General features: G+C 56.6%; 2 protein-coding genes across 5 annotated transcripts in view; one reads left to right on the plus strand and one right to left on the minus strand.

The window, feature by feature from the left end:
* Positions 1-13665, plus strand: part of MYO7A (myosin VIIA) — a gene marked incomplete at its 5' end in the record, with an annotated part of 65390 nt that extends 51725 nt beyond the window's left edge. For 3 of the 4 annotated variants that reach the window (XM_081099918.1, XM_081099919.1, XM_081099917.1), the window contains 13 exons: positions 602-726; positions 1371-1528; positions 2390-2543; positions 4176-4331; positions 4847-4952; positions 5965-6078; positions 7564-7651; positions 7809-7915; positions 10109-10294; positions 10731-10847; positions 11280-11363; positions 12327-12446; positions 13040-13665. In XM_081099918.1, coding sequence (XP_080956044.1) covers positions 602-726; positions 1371-1528; positions 2390-2543; positions 4176-4331; positions 4847-4952; positions 5965-6078; positions 7564-7651; positions 7809-7915; positions 10109-10294; positions 10731-10847; positions 11280-11363; positions 12327-12446; positions 13040-13129 — 1605 coding nt within the window. In that variant the 3' untranslated portion in view covers positions 13130-13665. The remainder of the gene's footprint in view (positions 1-601; positions 727-1370; positions 1529-2389; positions 2544-4175; positions 4332-4846; positions 4953-5964; positions 6079-7563; positions 7652-7808; positions 7916-10108; positions 10295-10730; positions 10848-11279; positions 11364-12326; positions 12447-13039) is intronic. The other variant, XM_081099920.1, reaches the window with a different exon arrangement.
* Positions 13666-14882: 1217 nt separating this feature from the next.
* Positions 14883-15936, minus strand: part of GDPD4 (glycerophosphodiester phosphodiesterase domain containing 4) — a gene marked incomplete at its 5' end in the record, with an annotated part of 63042 nt that continues 61988 nt past the window's right edge. Inside the window, one exon of the mRNA XM_081100312.1 lies at positions 14883-15628. Coding sequence (XP_080956438.1) covers positions 15504-15628 — 125 coding nt within the window. The 3' untranslated portion in view covers positions 14883-15503. The remainder of the gene's footprint in view (positions 15629-15936) is intronic.

Below are 15936 nucleotides of genomic sequence, written 5' to 3' on the forward strand. Positions count from 1 at the left end.
TCTTTCCACGTCTGAGGGAGGGATGACAATAGACACCTGGCCTGCAGCTTCCGTGAAGACGAGCTGGGGGTCCTCTGGGACCACAGACTTAAAGCTGGGGCAGCTGTCACGCCTGGAGAGGGGCCTGAGAGTGCCTCAGTGAGGAAGTGCCCAGGGGTAGGGGGGAGGAGAGGGGGCAGGACGGCACCTGGCTCTGACCGGAAGGGCAGTGGGGGCAGAGCTGGGGAGGGAGGCCCTGCTTCTTTGGACTCCCCTTGCGCGCAGCACTGAGAACTCAGAGCTCAGCTTCTCCAAGCAGCTCCCTGAGCAGGTCTCACTGTTCCTTCCCGCCCGTCCGGCCTTTCTGACTGACCTGACCGGGTTCAGACCCAGGGCACCGAGGGAAGGGTCCTGAGCCCAGCAGCCTAGAGGCAGCAGCAGCTTCAGAGATGCAAGGAGCAGAGGGGCTGCCAGGCTGAGAATGGGCACAGGGCCCCCTGAGTCCCTGAGTAACAGTCTCCCTGTCCCCCTCCCCCCCCTGTGAGAGGGTTCTGGGCTTTATCGAGTGGATCCCAGGGCCCCAGGTGGAAAGCTGACCTCAGCCCCACCTCTTGGTCTCTAGGCCCTGGTCACCATGACCCCTGACCAGCGGCAGGATGTGATCCGGCTCTTGCAGCTGCGAGCGCCGGAGCCTGAGGTGCGCGCCAAGCCCTACACCCTAGAGGAGTTCTCCTACGACTACTTCAGGTGACCGGGCAGGAGAGGGGGGAGAGGGGCCCGGGCAGGGACCTGGAGAGGGGCCTGGCAAACGGCAGGCTTCTGCGGCTCTGGTGGGGGCATCACAAAGCAACCCCACCTCTGAGCAGGGTGTGGGTCAGAGGGAGCAGGGGACCGTTTTTGTCCTCGAGATGACCCTTCTATGTGTCACCTTATCCTTCCTTCATCTGAGAGAAGGTGACTGTGCCACCCCAGGCGGGATCCTGGGCACTCATGACTCGCAGTCCTGGTGGGGAGGTGGGCACACAAGCAGGAGCTGTGATTCTGTGTACCCAGCATGTGGCGGGGCTGCTGGGGGCAGAGGCGAGGCTTCCTGGAGGAGGTGGCCTCTCGCTGAGCTGTGTAGGGGTGACTCGGGAAGAGCCCGTGCCAGGGTGGAGCAGAGAGGAGAGGAGAGAGGAGGTGGGAGGGGCAGGGCTGTCTGGGGCACAGATGTCAGAACCTTCATTTTCCAGCAGAGAAGGCGAGGCCCGGGGCTGGCACTGCCCCGGGTCACGGGGCCGCAGGGAAGAGCAGGGCCTGTTCCTGACCCCTGGCCTCCAGCGATGGGGCTGGATGGGGGTGGGTCTCACAGCTTGGTGCCTGTTAGCGCTGACTGTCCCTGTGCCTGCCAGGCCCCCACCCAAGCACACCCTGAGCCGTGTGATGGTGTCCAAGGCCCGAGGGAAGGACCGGCTGTGGAGCCACACGCGGGAGCCGCTGAAGCAGGCGCTGCTCAAGAAGATCCTGGGCAGCGAGGAGCTCTCGCAGGAGGCCTGCATGGCCTTCATCGGTATCCGCACCGACGGGGGGGGGGGGGGGGGGGCGCGGGGAGGGGACCGCAGGGCAGGGTTTCCATCTAGACACCTGCTTCCCTCTGGGGTTCAGTGGGTCCTGGGCAGATGTGGCGGGATGCTGACGGAGCACCTCCATCCATGTGCCGGCACCTTACAGTGTGCAAGGAGCCACCGCACGATCGTCTCTTCTGCCTGTTATTCAGTTGACAGTACTGTTGCCATGTGCTGGGCCAGGCATGGAGACACAGTGGTGACCAGACCCAGCCCCGGGCCTCAGGGGAGACATGCTGACCGGGATCAGTGCTGTGATGGGGTTGGCAGCGCAGTGACCTGACCCAGCCTTGGAGGAGGGCAGGGAGGGCTTCCTGGAGGAAGTGGTTTCTTGGCTGATACCTGAAAGCTGAGTAGGACTTACTTAGCCAGTCAAAGGGGAGACGGGTGGGGAGTGTTCCAGACACAGGGGGCAGCCTGCACCGAGGCCCCGAGGCAGAACAGAGCAGGTGTTCCAGGGCACAGCTGGCGGGCAGGTCCCAGAAGGGACTCTCAAGATGTGGGCTGGCTCACGGAGGGTTCCGGTCCTGTGAAGAGGCCTGGACTGTGTCCCGAGGCCATGGGGGCCCCTGGGCAGGGCTGGCACAGATTAGTGAGTTGGACCGTGCCTCCTGGTGCTGCGAGCACTTCGGATAGAGGACTGGGGGCCTGAGGAGGCGGCCGCAGGAGTTGAGGAGAGAGGGTGGGCGGTGGCCAAGGACAGCAGGGTGGGAAAACGATGCCCATTTCCTAAGTGAGTAGTCTGAGGCCCAGGGCCGCCCTGTGGCCACAAGCCCTTCCTTGACGTGCCCCCCCCACCCCCCCAGCCATGCTCAAGTACATGGGCGACTACCCATCCAAGAGGATGCGCTCCGTCAACGAGCTCACCGACCAGATCTTTGAGGGAGCCCTGAAGGCCGAGCCCCTCAAGGACGAGGTATACGTGCAGATCCTGAAGCAGCTGACCGACAACCACATCAGGTGAGCCTGGGGCTGTGGGCAGGTAAGGAAGGGGGCAGGCCCATCCCTAGTGCTCCAGCTGCAGGGCGTCCTAAAGGTCATGCGCCCACTGTGATGGGGAGCTCCCTCCCTCCCTCCCTCCCTCAGGGCGGGGCGCCACCCTCAGGCTCCTGTCCTACCTCCGCCTCAGGGGGGTCAAGAACCAAGAGGTGCGGCTGTGCCCTCTGAGCCTGTCCTTCCCCAAGTTTAACAGGCCCAGCTCCTCCTAGCGCAGCGGCTCTCAACCTGTGGGTCGAATGACCCTTTCACAGGGGTAGCCTAAGACCATCGGAAAACACATATAATTACATATTGTTTTTGTGATGAATCACTATGCTTTAATTATGTTCAATTTGTAACAATGACATTGGGGGTCACCACAGCATGAGGAGCTGTACTAACAGGTCACAGCATTAGGAAGGTTCAGAACCACTGGCCTAGCTCCTGCCACTCCCTGCTTGAGCCTCCTCTGGATCCTCCTGTCCAGCCCAGACTCTCCTGTCAGCTGCAGGGTCAGCTCATGAGCAAGTGTCCCATCTCTGGTTCGGGCTGGGCTAGGTGTCAGTTGGAAGCTCTGGCTTAAAACGCTCATGGGCTAAAGGTGCTGGGTCCCAGAGGGTATCACCTTCTTCCCCTGCTGGGCCATACAACTGCAGGAATGGGCGGTCGGGCACATGTTAGTCTCAGAGCCTGAGAGAAGCCCTACCATCTCCCCTTATGCCCAGACCCCCAACTCCCTCCCCAGCGGTGTCACTCTCTACAACTCTTTCTCAAGAGCCATACATCAGATCTCTTCACACTGACAAACCTCTGTACGTGCCATAATCACAGCCTGGAAAACTTTTCATCTCCTTCGCATATCAGAATTTTCCTCATCCTTCAAAGCCTAGACCCGTGGTCGGCAAACTGGGGCTGGCGAGCCACATGAGGCTCTTTGGCCCCTTGAGTGTGGCTCTTCCTAAGCCTTAGGAGTACCCTAATTAAGTTAATAACAATGTACCTACCTATATAGTTTAAGTTTAAAAAATTTGGCTCTCAAAAGAAATTTCAACCATTGTACTGTTGATATTTGGCTCTGTTGACTAATGAGTTTGCCGACCACTGGCCTAGACCAAATGCCACCTCCTCCTAGGAGCCCTCCAAGATTCCCCCCTATCAGACACAGGAGCTCAGGATGGTGTCTGAGGGAGCCCGGCGGCTGTTCTAACTTAGCGCTATTCAAAGAGTAGGAGAGCTTCTGCCAGAACAAATCACACACTTCTTCCTTCATAGGAAAGTCTTGCTAAAAGTCTTGCTAAAATATATATATTATTATATATATATAATTAGTTGAACCAAAGTACTTGGTGACACAGCTGATTTTCATTCTGGCATGAGCATCTTATCTCCCTGTGGCTGTCACTGGCCCCTCATGGTTCAGCTGACTACACTTTGAGTAGCACTAATTGGATCGAGCTGTCAGGGAGGTGGGTCCATTGGTCCTCAGACAGGGGTGGGGGTCCCGCCAGGCGTGTGCTGCTGTGGTGAGGGGCCGAGGGGTGTGCAGCCCGGGTGGTGCTCAGACTCCGTGATGGGGCCGTGGTACCCGGCTGGACACCACCCCTCTTCCTGCAGGTACAGCGAGGAGCGGGGCTGGGAGCTGCTCTGGCTGTGCACGGGCCTCTTCCCCCCCAGCAACATCCTCCTGCCCCACGTGCAGCGCTTCCTGCAGTCCCGGAAGCACTGCCCCCTCGCCATCGACTGCCTGCAGCGGCTCCAGAAAGCCTTGAGGTACAGCAGCCCCAGGGGCAGAGGCAATGGCACAGAGCTGGGGGGCAGGCATTGGGATGGGCTCCCGGCCACACCAGGTTTGTAGGGCGAGCCCCCTTGGGGTGAGGAAATGACCACCAGCAATTGGGACCATCCCTGGGGCACCACAGCGGTCAGCCCGACAAAGGTTGCAGCACCCAGTGCCCGTTCGGACCCAGTTGAGTCTGGTTGCTCAGAAGGGCTTGGCTCATGCCTTCAAGTCTGTCCGGGAGGCAGACGCCTGACTCACTTCATACTCTGAAAAGCCCACCTGCACCCTTCCCTTCATTCGGTCCCTCCACAGCCCTGTGCGGTGGGCACTGCTAGCCCATTGTACAGATGGGCAACTGGAGGCTCTGAGAGGTTTCGTGACTGTCACCTGGTAAGACGGATGGACAGGGATTGAAGTGCGTGTTCCGTCTCCAAAAGTCCCCTCGGTTCCTCGCGTCATGCGCCAGCTGGCCCCTGACTGTGTCCCCTCCACCCCCGGCTTTTAGGAATGGGTCCCGGAAGTACCCCCCACACCTGGTGGAGGTGGAGGCCATCCAGCACAAAACCACCCAGATATTCCACAAGGTCTACTTTCCCGACGACACCGACGAGGTGAGGGCCACTGGCTGCTTGGTTCGGGGACGGCCCGAAACACCTTCCTGAGTGCCCTCGGGGGCACGGGGGGCAGCCCGAGTCCTCCCCTCCGCCATCCCCACTTTTGCCCCTTCCCCTGCCCCTCGTGGAGTCAGAGCTCAGTCAGGTGGGCACCGACCCCTGGGTCAGGAGCCTCTGGGTTCCGGTGAGCAGCTTCCTTGAGAAGGTCCCCGCCCCCCCCCCAGGAGGCCTGGCCTTGGAACCAAGTGCCTTCTCCCTGGAGCTGAGCTCAGTCCTGGGTCCACTTTCCTCAGACCTTCCTCCCTCCCTCCCCCCACCTGGCCTGATTGGGGGTCCCCACCACCCTGTCCCCTTGTCCAAAGGTCCCTTTTGTCTTCCTGCCCTGCCCATTCGGCCAGGCTGCCTCCTGGTGTCCACTCCTGACCCCATCAGCGTCTCGTTCAGATAAATGCGTCCGACATTGAAACTTTCTGTCTGAAAAGCAGTTTTAAAACTTGTCTAGAGACTAGAGACTCAGAAATGCCACGACAGGATGCCAGACACAAGGACAAAACTCTCTGAGACCCTTTTCTGTCCCCTCCAGCGGAAGGTCACATGGAGGCCCCTCTCTCATCGCACTCCTCCCTCCTTCCCCAGACTCCGCGGTCCCTCCCAGCCCCCTCTGGGCTGCCTCCCCCTCTTTTCTCCTCCCCCCTTTTTCTGAAATTTGCTCTCTTCCTCCTCCCGTCTCTCTCCTTCCAGCCGCCCCACCCCCGGCCCCTGCACTCTGTGCTCCTCCACCATCACTCAGGCTTGCTCAGCAGGCCCAGGGCCCTGAGGCCCAGGCTGAGTGCCGCTCAGGGGAGGACGATCTGGGAAGACCCGGACAGGAGTTAGCTGCCTTGTTCTTTTCATAAATGCTGTGCCTAGCTCTGGACCCCGGGAGCCCCCTCGGAGGGGGGTGTCTTGCATGGGAGGGGGTCGGTCCCCTTGGAGGCACAGCCAGAGCCAAATGAGCCCCCTCCCCCAGGCCTTCGAGGTGGAGTCCAGCACCAAGGCCAAGGACTTCTGCCAGAACATCGCCGCCCGGCTGCTGCTCAAGTCCTCGGAGGGCTTCAGCCTCTTTGTCAAAATTGCAGACAAGGTGGGTGGCGAGCCTTGCCTGTTGGTTGGGACATTTGCTGAAGCCTTAGCAACTCATGGGGCAGCAGGGGGAGGAAACGAGGGAGGGAGGGAGGGAAAGGGGGGAAGAGAGAGGTGCTCCTGTATGTGGCATCCCCGGGTGCCCCCTTACAGGCAGCAGCTGCCCCAAAGTCTCTCCTCCGGGGCACTGCACAGCTAGCCTCACACCAGGCCCCTCCCTGCACCCAGTACACATCTCCCTCAGCTGCCGGCTGAGGCCAATTAATCCTTGAACTGACCCTTGACGAGAGGGCAGTCATCCCCACCTGACAGGTCACAGAGCCGGGCTGAGAAAGGTGAACCTATCTAAGGTCACACAGAAGGGGCTAGATCAGCCGTGGGCAAACTACGGCCCGCGGGCCGGATCCGGCCCGTTTGAAATGAATAAAACTAAAAAAAAAAAAAAGACCGTACCCTTTTATGTAATGATGTTTACTTTGAATCTATATTAGTTCACACAAACACTCCATCCATGCTTTTGTTCCAGCCCTCCGGTCCAGTTTAAGAACCCATTGTGGCCCTCGAGTCAAAAAGTTTGCCCACCCCTGGGCTAGATCTAGGTGGGACCTCCACAGCGCAGGTCCCACATTGCTCCCCGCTTCTCTGCGCACGGGGCCAAAGGCCCAGGGTCAGGCCCCTTCCCCTGGGAAGGCTTCCCTGACCAGCTCAGGCAGATAAGTGCGCCCTCCCAATTGCTCCAGCTCCCGGTGCATCCATGTCTATCTCCTCACTTCATGACTGTCCCTGTGCCTGACACGGGGCGCAGAGGCGTCTCAGTGAGGTCCTGGACCCGGGATCACTTAGAGCAGTGGTTCTCAACCTTCCTAATGCCGCGACCCTTTAATACAGTTCCTCATGTTGTGGTGACCCCCAACCATAAAATTATTTTCGTTGCTACTTAATAACTGTAATGTTGCTACTGTTATGAATCGTAATGTAAATATCTGATATGCAGGATGTACTTTCATTGTTACAAATTGAACATAATTAAAGCATAGTGATTAATCACAAAAACAATATGTAATTATATATGTGTTTTCCAATGGTCTTAGGCGACCCCTGTGAAAGGGTCGTTCGACCCCCAAAGGGGCCGCGACCCACAGGTTGAGAACCGCTGGCTTAGAGCCTGCAGGAGGAGCAGGACGTGGATGCCGCAGAATGTGCAAGGCAGGGACTGGGCCTCGTTATCAGCCTTTTCCCGGGGCCCAGAGCAGCGTTCAGCAGGTCTTTGCTGAATGACAGAATGGAGTGACTGTCCCTCTGTGCAGGCTGTGTTCTGGAGACACTCAGCAGGCACGGCTGGGCAGGGTGGGGCTGGTACACGGACACCCCTTCTGGCTGCCAGAGGGAGTCTGTGGAGAAGGGGCCACCAGGTCCTGGGGTGGGGAAGTCAGAAGACAGTATTGCTCCAGCTAAAGTGAGGGGACTAGAATGGCCATGTCCTTAGGTCATCAGCGTGCCTGAGAATGACTTCTTCTTTGACTTTGTCCGACACCTGACAGACTGGATAAAGAAAGCACGGCCCGTCAAGGATGGTAACGTGAGGCTGGGTCCTGGGTGCATCCGAGGCCCGGAGCAGGGTGGGGGCTGGCTCAATGTCACACCCAGAGGGTCTCCTCGGGGGCTGGTGCTGGGCATGGGCACCTCTTGTCCTGGGACCTTTGGGTGACACCGGGCTGCCCTCTGCCGCAGGAATCGTGCCCTCGCTCACCTACCAGGTGTTCTTCATGAAGAAGCTGTGGACCACCACGGTGCCAGGGAAGGACCCCATGGCGGATTCCATCTTCCACTACTACCAGGTGAGCCGCCAGCGCCGCTCTGCGGCTGTGGCCTCCGCGTGCGCGTGCGGCCTGTGCGCCTGTGGAAGCGGAGACCTGTGTCCTTGCTGGGCGGGGCTGTCCCGGCACAGCCCTGGGGAGAGATTTGTCCTGCTCTCTCCTCTGGGATGCTCCTCTCTCGGGCCTCTTCCTCTTTACCTGCTGAGCTTTTGGATGTGGATTCCATCATCGGATGTGTCATTTTCTCAATTACACTTTACATTCAGTAGTATTTTGTATTTGCTCCAGGTGTACAGCATAGTGGTTAGTCATATACTTTACAAAGTGTCCCTCCCGCCCAGCATTTTCAGTAGCCACCTGGCAGCATGCCTAGTTATTACAGTGTTATTAACTTCCTATGCTGTGCTTTAGATCCCCATGACTATTTTGTAACCGCCAATCTGTACTTCTCAATCCCTTCACCTTTTTCACCCAGTCCTCTAATCTCCCACCCCTCTGGCAACCATCAGTCTGTTCCTTGTATTTGTGAGTCTGTTTCTATTGGTTTATTTTGTTCTTTAGATTCCACATGTAAGTGAAATCATATGTTATGTGTCTTTCTCTGCCTTATTTCACTTAGTATAATACCCTCATCCATGCTGTTGCAAATGTGTGGGGTTTTGGGGGGAAATATTCCATTGTGTATATGTACTACAGCTTTTTTATCCAATCGTCTACTGATGGGCATGTGGGTTGCTTTCATAGCTTGCTTATTGTAAATAACACTGCAATGAACATAGGGGTGCATATATTCTTTCAAATTAGTGTTTTGGGTTTCTTTGGATATACTAGACCCAGAAGTAAAATTGCTGGGTCAGAAGGCAGTTCTATTTTTAATTTTTTGCGGAATCTCCATGCTGTTTTCTATGAATCATCTTAAGGGAAGTCTTCACTGTCCCTGAGACTCTATCAAGTCACTTTGTTCTGTGTTCTCATAGCACTGGGAATATTTCCTTCAAAGATTGAGATTGTACATTGGTTTGATGTGATAATGCCTGTTCTTGCTTTGCCTATAAGTTCAACGAGAGTAAGGAGGATATATGTTGTTGCTTATAGGGCTCAGCTCATAGTTGATGCTCAATAAGTAGATGTTGGCTTGATGGGTGGGTGAATAGGTGACTCTGTGAATGGATGGGGGAAGGATAGATGGTAAATGAATTTTTGAATTGGATATCGGTGAATGGATGGGTGAATGGGTAAGTGTGTAGGAGGGTTGGTAGGTGGATGGATGAAAAAATAGGGAAATGGATGGAAACAGATGTGTGGGTAGACCCATATGGCTGGGTAGATGGATGGATGAGTGGGTATAGATGAGCAGATAGGTGGTAGCATGGATGAGTATATGAGTGAGTACGTGAAAAGGTAGGTGGGTCACCATTGACTTGGGTTTCTGATTTGCCCTGTGTCCTCAGGCTAGCCTCCGTTTCCATACGCTTTAAACAAGAGAGCTTCAAGGCTCCAGGAGCCTGTGGATGGTGCTGGCCCTTTAGAGCAGGGGTCCTCAAACTACGGCCCGCAGGCCACATGCGGCCTGCCGAAAACATCCATCCGGCCCGCTGGGTGTTTTTGCTGCCGCTGCCTGTTGCTTAGCAGCCGACTAGTTTTTTTTTATAGTCCGGCCCTCCAATGGTCTGAGGGACAGTGAACTGGCCCCCCGTTTAAAAAGTTTGAGGACCCCTGCTCTAGAGGATTCATCTTTGTTTTTGAGTTACCCGTCATCCTCAGTTACTCTGGCTCTGGGTCTGGAAGTTCAAGGTGCGGAATGGGCTGGTGCTGCTGCTGAAACCAGCCAGTCTCAAGGGATCAGTGGAAGGAGGCTGGCTGAGAGGCTTTTCCCACAGAAGGACAGGCCTGGGCGGAGAGGCTTTTCCCACAGAAGGACAGGCCTGGGCGGGCTGGTGAATCGTCTCAGGTTCACCAGCTGGTCACTCTTGAGTTTCTGCATTTTTGAAATGGGACTGCTCACCCCGCTGGACTGTTGATGAGGGGAAATGACATACTATTCCCACGCAGCTCTGTTTTGAACTGCAACGTGCTGAACCTGTGCGGGCACAATTGCTGTTGTCCTGCCCTGTACCATTTCCCCTTAAGGAGGCTGGAGAAGCAGGTGGACCCAGCCTCAGGGTGGTAGGGAAGAAGTCCCTGCCTCCCTGTGACCTGTTCTATTTCTGGCAGGAGTTGCCCAAGTATCTCCGAGGCTACCACAAGTGCACGCGGGAAGAGGTGCTGCAGCTGGGGGCGCTGATCTACAGGGTCAAGTTCGAAGAAGACAAGTCCTACTTCCCCAGTATCCCAAAGCTGCTGCGGGAGCTGGTGCCCCAGGACCTCATCCGGCAGGTCTCACCTGACGACTGGAAGCGGGTGAGCATGGGGGTGGCGGTGGGAATAAGGTCCCCCACAATGGGTTTCCGGGCACCCCAGGGGCCAAGGAGCAGCCAACAGCCCAGGGAAGCGTCTCCTGTGGCCCTGCGTGTCATAGGGTCATCCTCCCATTCCCTCTCCACTTGCTTTAGTCTCCAGTCTTTCAGGCAAAGGCCACTTTGCAATAATGTTCCGTCCTGGTTACCGTGGTTACCATGATGTCTGTGGTGTCCTGGCTTTACTTGATTGCTACTCTTTGGCCTGCTTGCTTGGGGGAGGGGAGGGAGGGCAGCAATCCACTAACTGGGATAAGGAGGCAGCTCCTCATGGCTCCAGGACCCCATCCTTTGCCTGACCCTCCAAGGCCCATGACAACTGCTGACAGAGCAGATGGGGGAGGGGCAGGGGAGAGGACTGACCCAGCCTCCCCCTGCAGTCCATCGTCGCCTACTTCAACAAGCACGCGGGGAAGTCCAAGGAGGAGGCCAAGCTGGCCTTCCTGAAGGTCATCTTCAAGTGGCCCACCTTTGGCTCAGCCTTCTTCGAGGTGAAGGTACGCTGTGGGCGGCTTCTCAGAGAGGAGGGAGGTGGGGGGGAGGGGCCCGAGAAGACAGGGACTCCTCCCCAGGACCGTGGGGAGCAGCGGCGGCCTCTGCGCCTGCCCTGGCCTGGAGAGGAGAGCTCAGGACCTGTCTCAGCCGGGTGTCTCGCTAAGTGCTGAGCCCTGGGCTCGGTACTGGACACAGAGGGACAAGACCTCAGCCTGGAGGGAAGCAGATGTGTAAACAGGCCAGACTCTCAGAGGATAATCTGTGGGTGCTCTTGTCAAGGTGGCATGGCAGGGCTGCCAGCACCCTGCCCCCCTGGCACCGCGTTGGCAGGAGAGGTCAACTTAATCCCAGCTGGAGCGTCTATTCTGCCCCAGATGCACACAGCTTTTCCTGCTCTGGGTCCCCACCTGATGATTTTTTACTTCCTTTACTAGCAAACTACGGAGCCAAACTTCCCGGAGATCCTCTTGATTGCCATCAACAAGTATGGGGTCAGCCTCATTGATCCCAGGACCAAGGTGAGCAGAGACAGGGCAGAGCAGGCAGGGGCAGGCTGCTCTGTCTGCACCCCTAATAAAGCCCCTGCCAGCCTCCACCCTCACGTCACCTGCCCTCGTGGCCACACATCTTGAGAGGCTGTGCTTGTTCCGTCTACTTCCTGACCCTCATCAGCTCCATCCAAACGGCTCTGCTGGTTACTAACGCCTTGTTACTAAACCCAGGGAACTCCTTAGTACTTGCCTGTCAGCATCATTGGACGCTACCATCCACTCTGTCCTTCCTACACGCTCTCTGCCTGTCGTGGGCAGCATGGCAGGCTGTGCTGGGGTGACTAATGCTCACATTTATGGGCCAAGCAGTCCCACCCAGGGGACCAGGAAGCACAGACCTACCACGTGCACAGGAAGACAGCTGCACTGCGGGCGCCAGTGACCCCCGTCTTCCTCTTGGCTCCGTGTTTGCCTGGTTTTCCTCTCAGACCCTACTGTGGGCTTCCTCTCTATCCATCCCATAACACTGTGCTCCCCAAGGTTCTATCCTGTCTTTGCTTTTTAATCTTTCTTGTTGAAAGTATTACATATGTCCTCCTTTTCCCCCATTGACCCCTTCTACCCGCCCCCCCTCCCTCGGCACCCCCCCTCCCCACTGTCGTCTTCTTGTCTCTTTCCTAGACTTTCCCTGGACTCTCTCACCCGGGACCACAGTTTCAGTTCCTTTAGGCCTCTGACATGTCCACTCCCAGTCCCACATCCCTGCAGTCTCCTGACTCCCTTGGGTGTCCCGCCTGCTGGTTCCAACCCAGATGTGGAGCAGGAAGGCCTCTGCCTCCCCAGCAGCACTCTGGCAGAGCTAGCCTCTACCCTCCTGCTCGTCTTTCCAGGGCCCCATGCCCTTCCTATGGTGGTGTCTGTGGGCTGGAGCTGAAGGGAGTGAGGCCAGAGAGTCCAGGCTGTGCAACCTCAGACCTTCTGTTCCCGCAGGACATCTTGACCACGCACCCCTTCACCAAGATCTCCAACTGGAGCAGCGGCAACACCTACTTCCACATCACCATTGGGAACCTGGTGCGCGGGAGCAAGCTGCTCTGTGAGACGTCGCTGGTGAGAGCTCCTTTCCAGGCCTGGCAGGCGCCCCTGCCGCACTAAAGCTTCAGCCGCTCTCCAGGCCCTGGAGCAAACATGGGGAGTGCGTGGCTTGGCCTGGGGCCAGGATCAAGTCAGGTTGGGGCCACGGTCAGGTCATTTTGAGGCTCAGCTTTAGGTCTGGGAGAAGAGGCTTAATCTGGGGCTGAGGAACAGACCCCACCTGCAGTAACTATCGTTTGAGTGCCTTTAGTACCTGGGGAGTGAGCCTTCAGCTCTGAGTTCAACAGTAAAACCGTTAGCAACGAGGCTTCCTGGACTCAATTTCCAAGGCATAGCTTCACTTGTAGCCTTTAGAGTCATTCTTGGAGGTAGGCTTCCAGGATGTGAGGGACCCGCAAGCTAGGCCTTCATGTGGGGTCATACAGCTTAGAACCGTAGACATCCTGGAGGAATCCAGCCCCTCCACTGTGCAGCTGGGGGACCGAATCCAGAGTGGATGAGAGTTGCCTTGTCCAGGGTGCTGCCTACTGCACTTCTCTGGGAGCTGGGTCTGCGTGGGCTGGGCCTGTCCTTCTTTGCACTGTTTATCATCTTGCCGCTGTCTCCAGGGCTACAAGATGGATGACCTCCTGACGTCCTATATCAGCCAGATGCTCACGGCCATGAGCAAACAGCGGGGCTCCCGGAGTGGCAAGTGAACAGTGTGGAGGCGGCACTGGCTCTGCGCCTGCGCCTCAGGTGGCAGCTGGGTGAAGACCTTTGCCATCGGGCAGGGAAGCTGGGTCGGCCAGCCACCAGTGACAGCACCAGCTTGGACTCTGGTCCTCCTTCCAGTGAGGTGGCCTTGCTGGGGTGCAGAGCACCCTTCCAACACCCCTAAGGCCCGCGGGTAGGATTCGGTCCTGGCTGTGGCCTTCCCGGTTGTAAGAGCCTGTGCTCCGTGCATGCTTCTATCATCCCAGACCAGCCCGGCCATGCGACCTCGTTTGGCTTTCTGTGTGCACTGGGACCGGGAATCAAGAGGACACCCTAATTCTCCATCCTGGGAGCAACCAGACCAAACCAACCGAATCAAGAGTATTCTGACACCTAAGGACTGGACTGGTTGAATTCCTGTAAGTCCAGGACCCTCAGCTGGGGTGGAGGAGACGGACCCCTCTCTCTATTGCAGTGTGAGTGCTGAGCCCCTCTTTCCTGACCACCTCAGGTCATAAAGCACGTGTTTCACCTTCTGGCCTGGGAGTGTCTCTAATGGGAGGAGGAGGGAAAGAGTCTGTGGGGACAGGGTCCTGTTGGCTGTGTAACTCTCTCCTTGGTCTGTGTACAGGGCCAAGCTGGTCTGGGCCTGGGGGTAGGGGTGGCTGAGACAAGGGCAGATAGCAGAGAAATGCTGGGCTTCGGCCTGGGAGGTAAGGACCTAAGTGTGCGTGGGCAGGAGGTCAAGGAGGAACTGGCTTCTGAGCCTTCACCAGGGCCAGTGGAGCCAGAGTGGCCCCGGAATCCTGCCAGAAACATCTCCTTGGTTCATCAAGAAATCATTGAGAACGCCACGAATAATGTCTCTTTGGGTTAAATCCCTACAGCCAGTGGGTGCCTATAAAATGCTACTTTGACACCAGGATGGAACAACCAAGTTTGGCCATGACCTGGGCAGGTCTGGAGCTGGGGGCTTCAGAGAGGGAAGGTGTGATTTGGGGCTGTGGCCGGGATGAGTGCCTAGTGAGGTGACAGGGGAGAATCCCCTTGAAGTGGGTGTGTCTGTGATCTGCCTCGGGGTCCCCCTGATACTTCAGCAGAGCCAAGTCCTGCTTGCCCTCACACACCCAGGTGTTTAGCGTCTAGGTGCCCAACCGACCCACAGGGAGTACTATTCCTGTTCTCTGCAGCTGCCTGTGGGAGAGGGAGGGGTGGTTGTGGAAACGCAGGCCCCAAACCATAGCCCAGCCTTCTGGGATGGTCATGTTGCTGTCCTAGACTGTCTGCCGCCACCCCCCCGCCCCCCCCCCCCCCCTGAGTGGTTACCTGCCTCCACAGTCAGTCCAGGATAAGCCTGGGCCTGGGGAAGGTGCTACAGTGGTCTGCCCCTACACCGTCATCGTATAGATGGGGATCCCGAGGCTCAGGTAAGTGTGAACAGGTGAAGGCCACCTAGTGGAACTCAGTTCACTGCTTCTACTGTTGGGGTCCCACACAGAAGGGGCTCCAGCTGCTTGTTCTAAGTTGTAGTTGCCCTCTTTCCATTGGGGACTCAGCCAACAGCAAACTAGTAGGAAGCATCCCACTTCACACTAGATCACAAAGCCGCCTGTGGATAAAATCTTTGCCCCTAACATGCCCAGGCCACCTCTCATTTTCTGACCCAGGATGGCATCCCTTTTGCGCTCATCCCCTAGTCTTTGCCAGCCTGAGTCATCACAGAAGGGTCCAAAGAATACATACTCCACTCACCTTCTGTCTTCCTGAAAGGTTGCCTTTATTTACATGCTGAAGTTCGCCGCCGCCGCTCCATTAGCAGGGCTACTATGAAGGGTTCGGATGAGGAAAACCCGTATCATCCAGGGAAGAACGCGCTCCAGCTCCAAGACCACAGCAGTTGTTTTTCCTCTTGCCCACACCCTGGGGCTGCAGCCTTTATAGAAAGGCTAGACTAGACGTTCTCCATCGAGCTTCCAATGCTCTTCTGCACTCCCTTCTTGACCACTCCCCACCATCACCACCCTCAGGCACAGAGAGGAAGAATCAGAAGGGGGCAAGATGTGGCTCATTCTTTGAAGAGAGCCCAAAGGAGGAGGACATGCTGGATGTGGTGGAAAACATCATAAAACAGGATTCTTGGGAGTATTCAACAGTGGGAGTCTTTTTGGGTTGTTTTAGGGTGAGGGGTGTCTATGGAGGAAACTGCTGGGCCCTTTGCCTCTGGCACTGCAGTTCGGAGGGTGGCCTCTGTTGGCCTCTAGGTGAGTGCTGGGGTGGATTCAAAGGCCTCCTCAGTGGGCACTGGTTGTCTAAGGTCATCTGTAGCAGGCTCGGTGGCTTCCTGGACTGACTATGGTTCAATGCCTTTTATCCTGGTTAAACCTGGGGAGGGGCTGCTGGAGGCGCTGGGCTTTTCCCAGCTTGGGAAGGAGATGGCCTGGCTGCAGAGTTATCTTCTCCTTTCTCACTTTTTCTCCCTTTGTATCTTATACTTCCAGTATCTGTGGGACAGAAAAGAGAAACACACGGAGTTTTCAAATGTCACCTCTCCAATCTCTGTTGGTCACGTAGTGAAATCCTCGTTATATTTAAAATGTTAGTCCCTCACTTACCATCTCAGGTTCTTTCCCCCTAGTTCTCCCTATCCCAGACTTTGTGCAAACTTTATCATGGTCATGCAATTCAGCATGCTGCTGGAAGCGAAGAGTCTATTGTGTGAGGTTCCAACCCCCCAGGGAAGCCCTCAGAAGACAGAAATTAACATTCTCTTAAAGTTCATGCACTTCACAACCATTGCCTTAAAAAAGGA

The sequence above is a fragment of the Myotis nattereri genome (assembly GCF_964212035.1).
Source record: "Myotis nattereri genome assembly, chromosome: 9".
Classification (NCBI taxonomy): domain Eukaryota; kingdom Metazoa; phylum Chordata; class Mammalia; order Chiroptera; family Vespertilionidae; genus Myotis; species Myotis nattereri.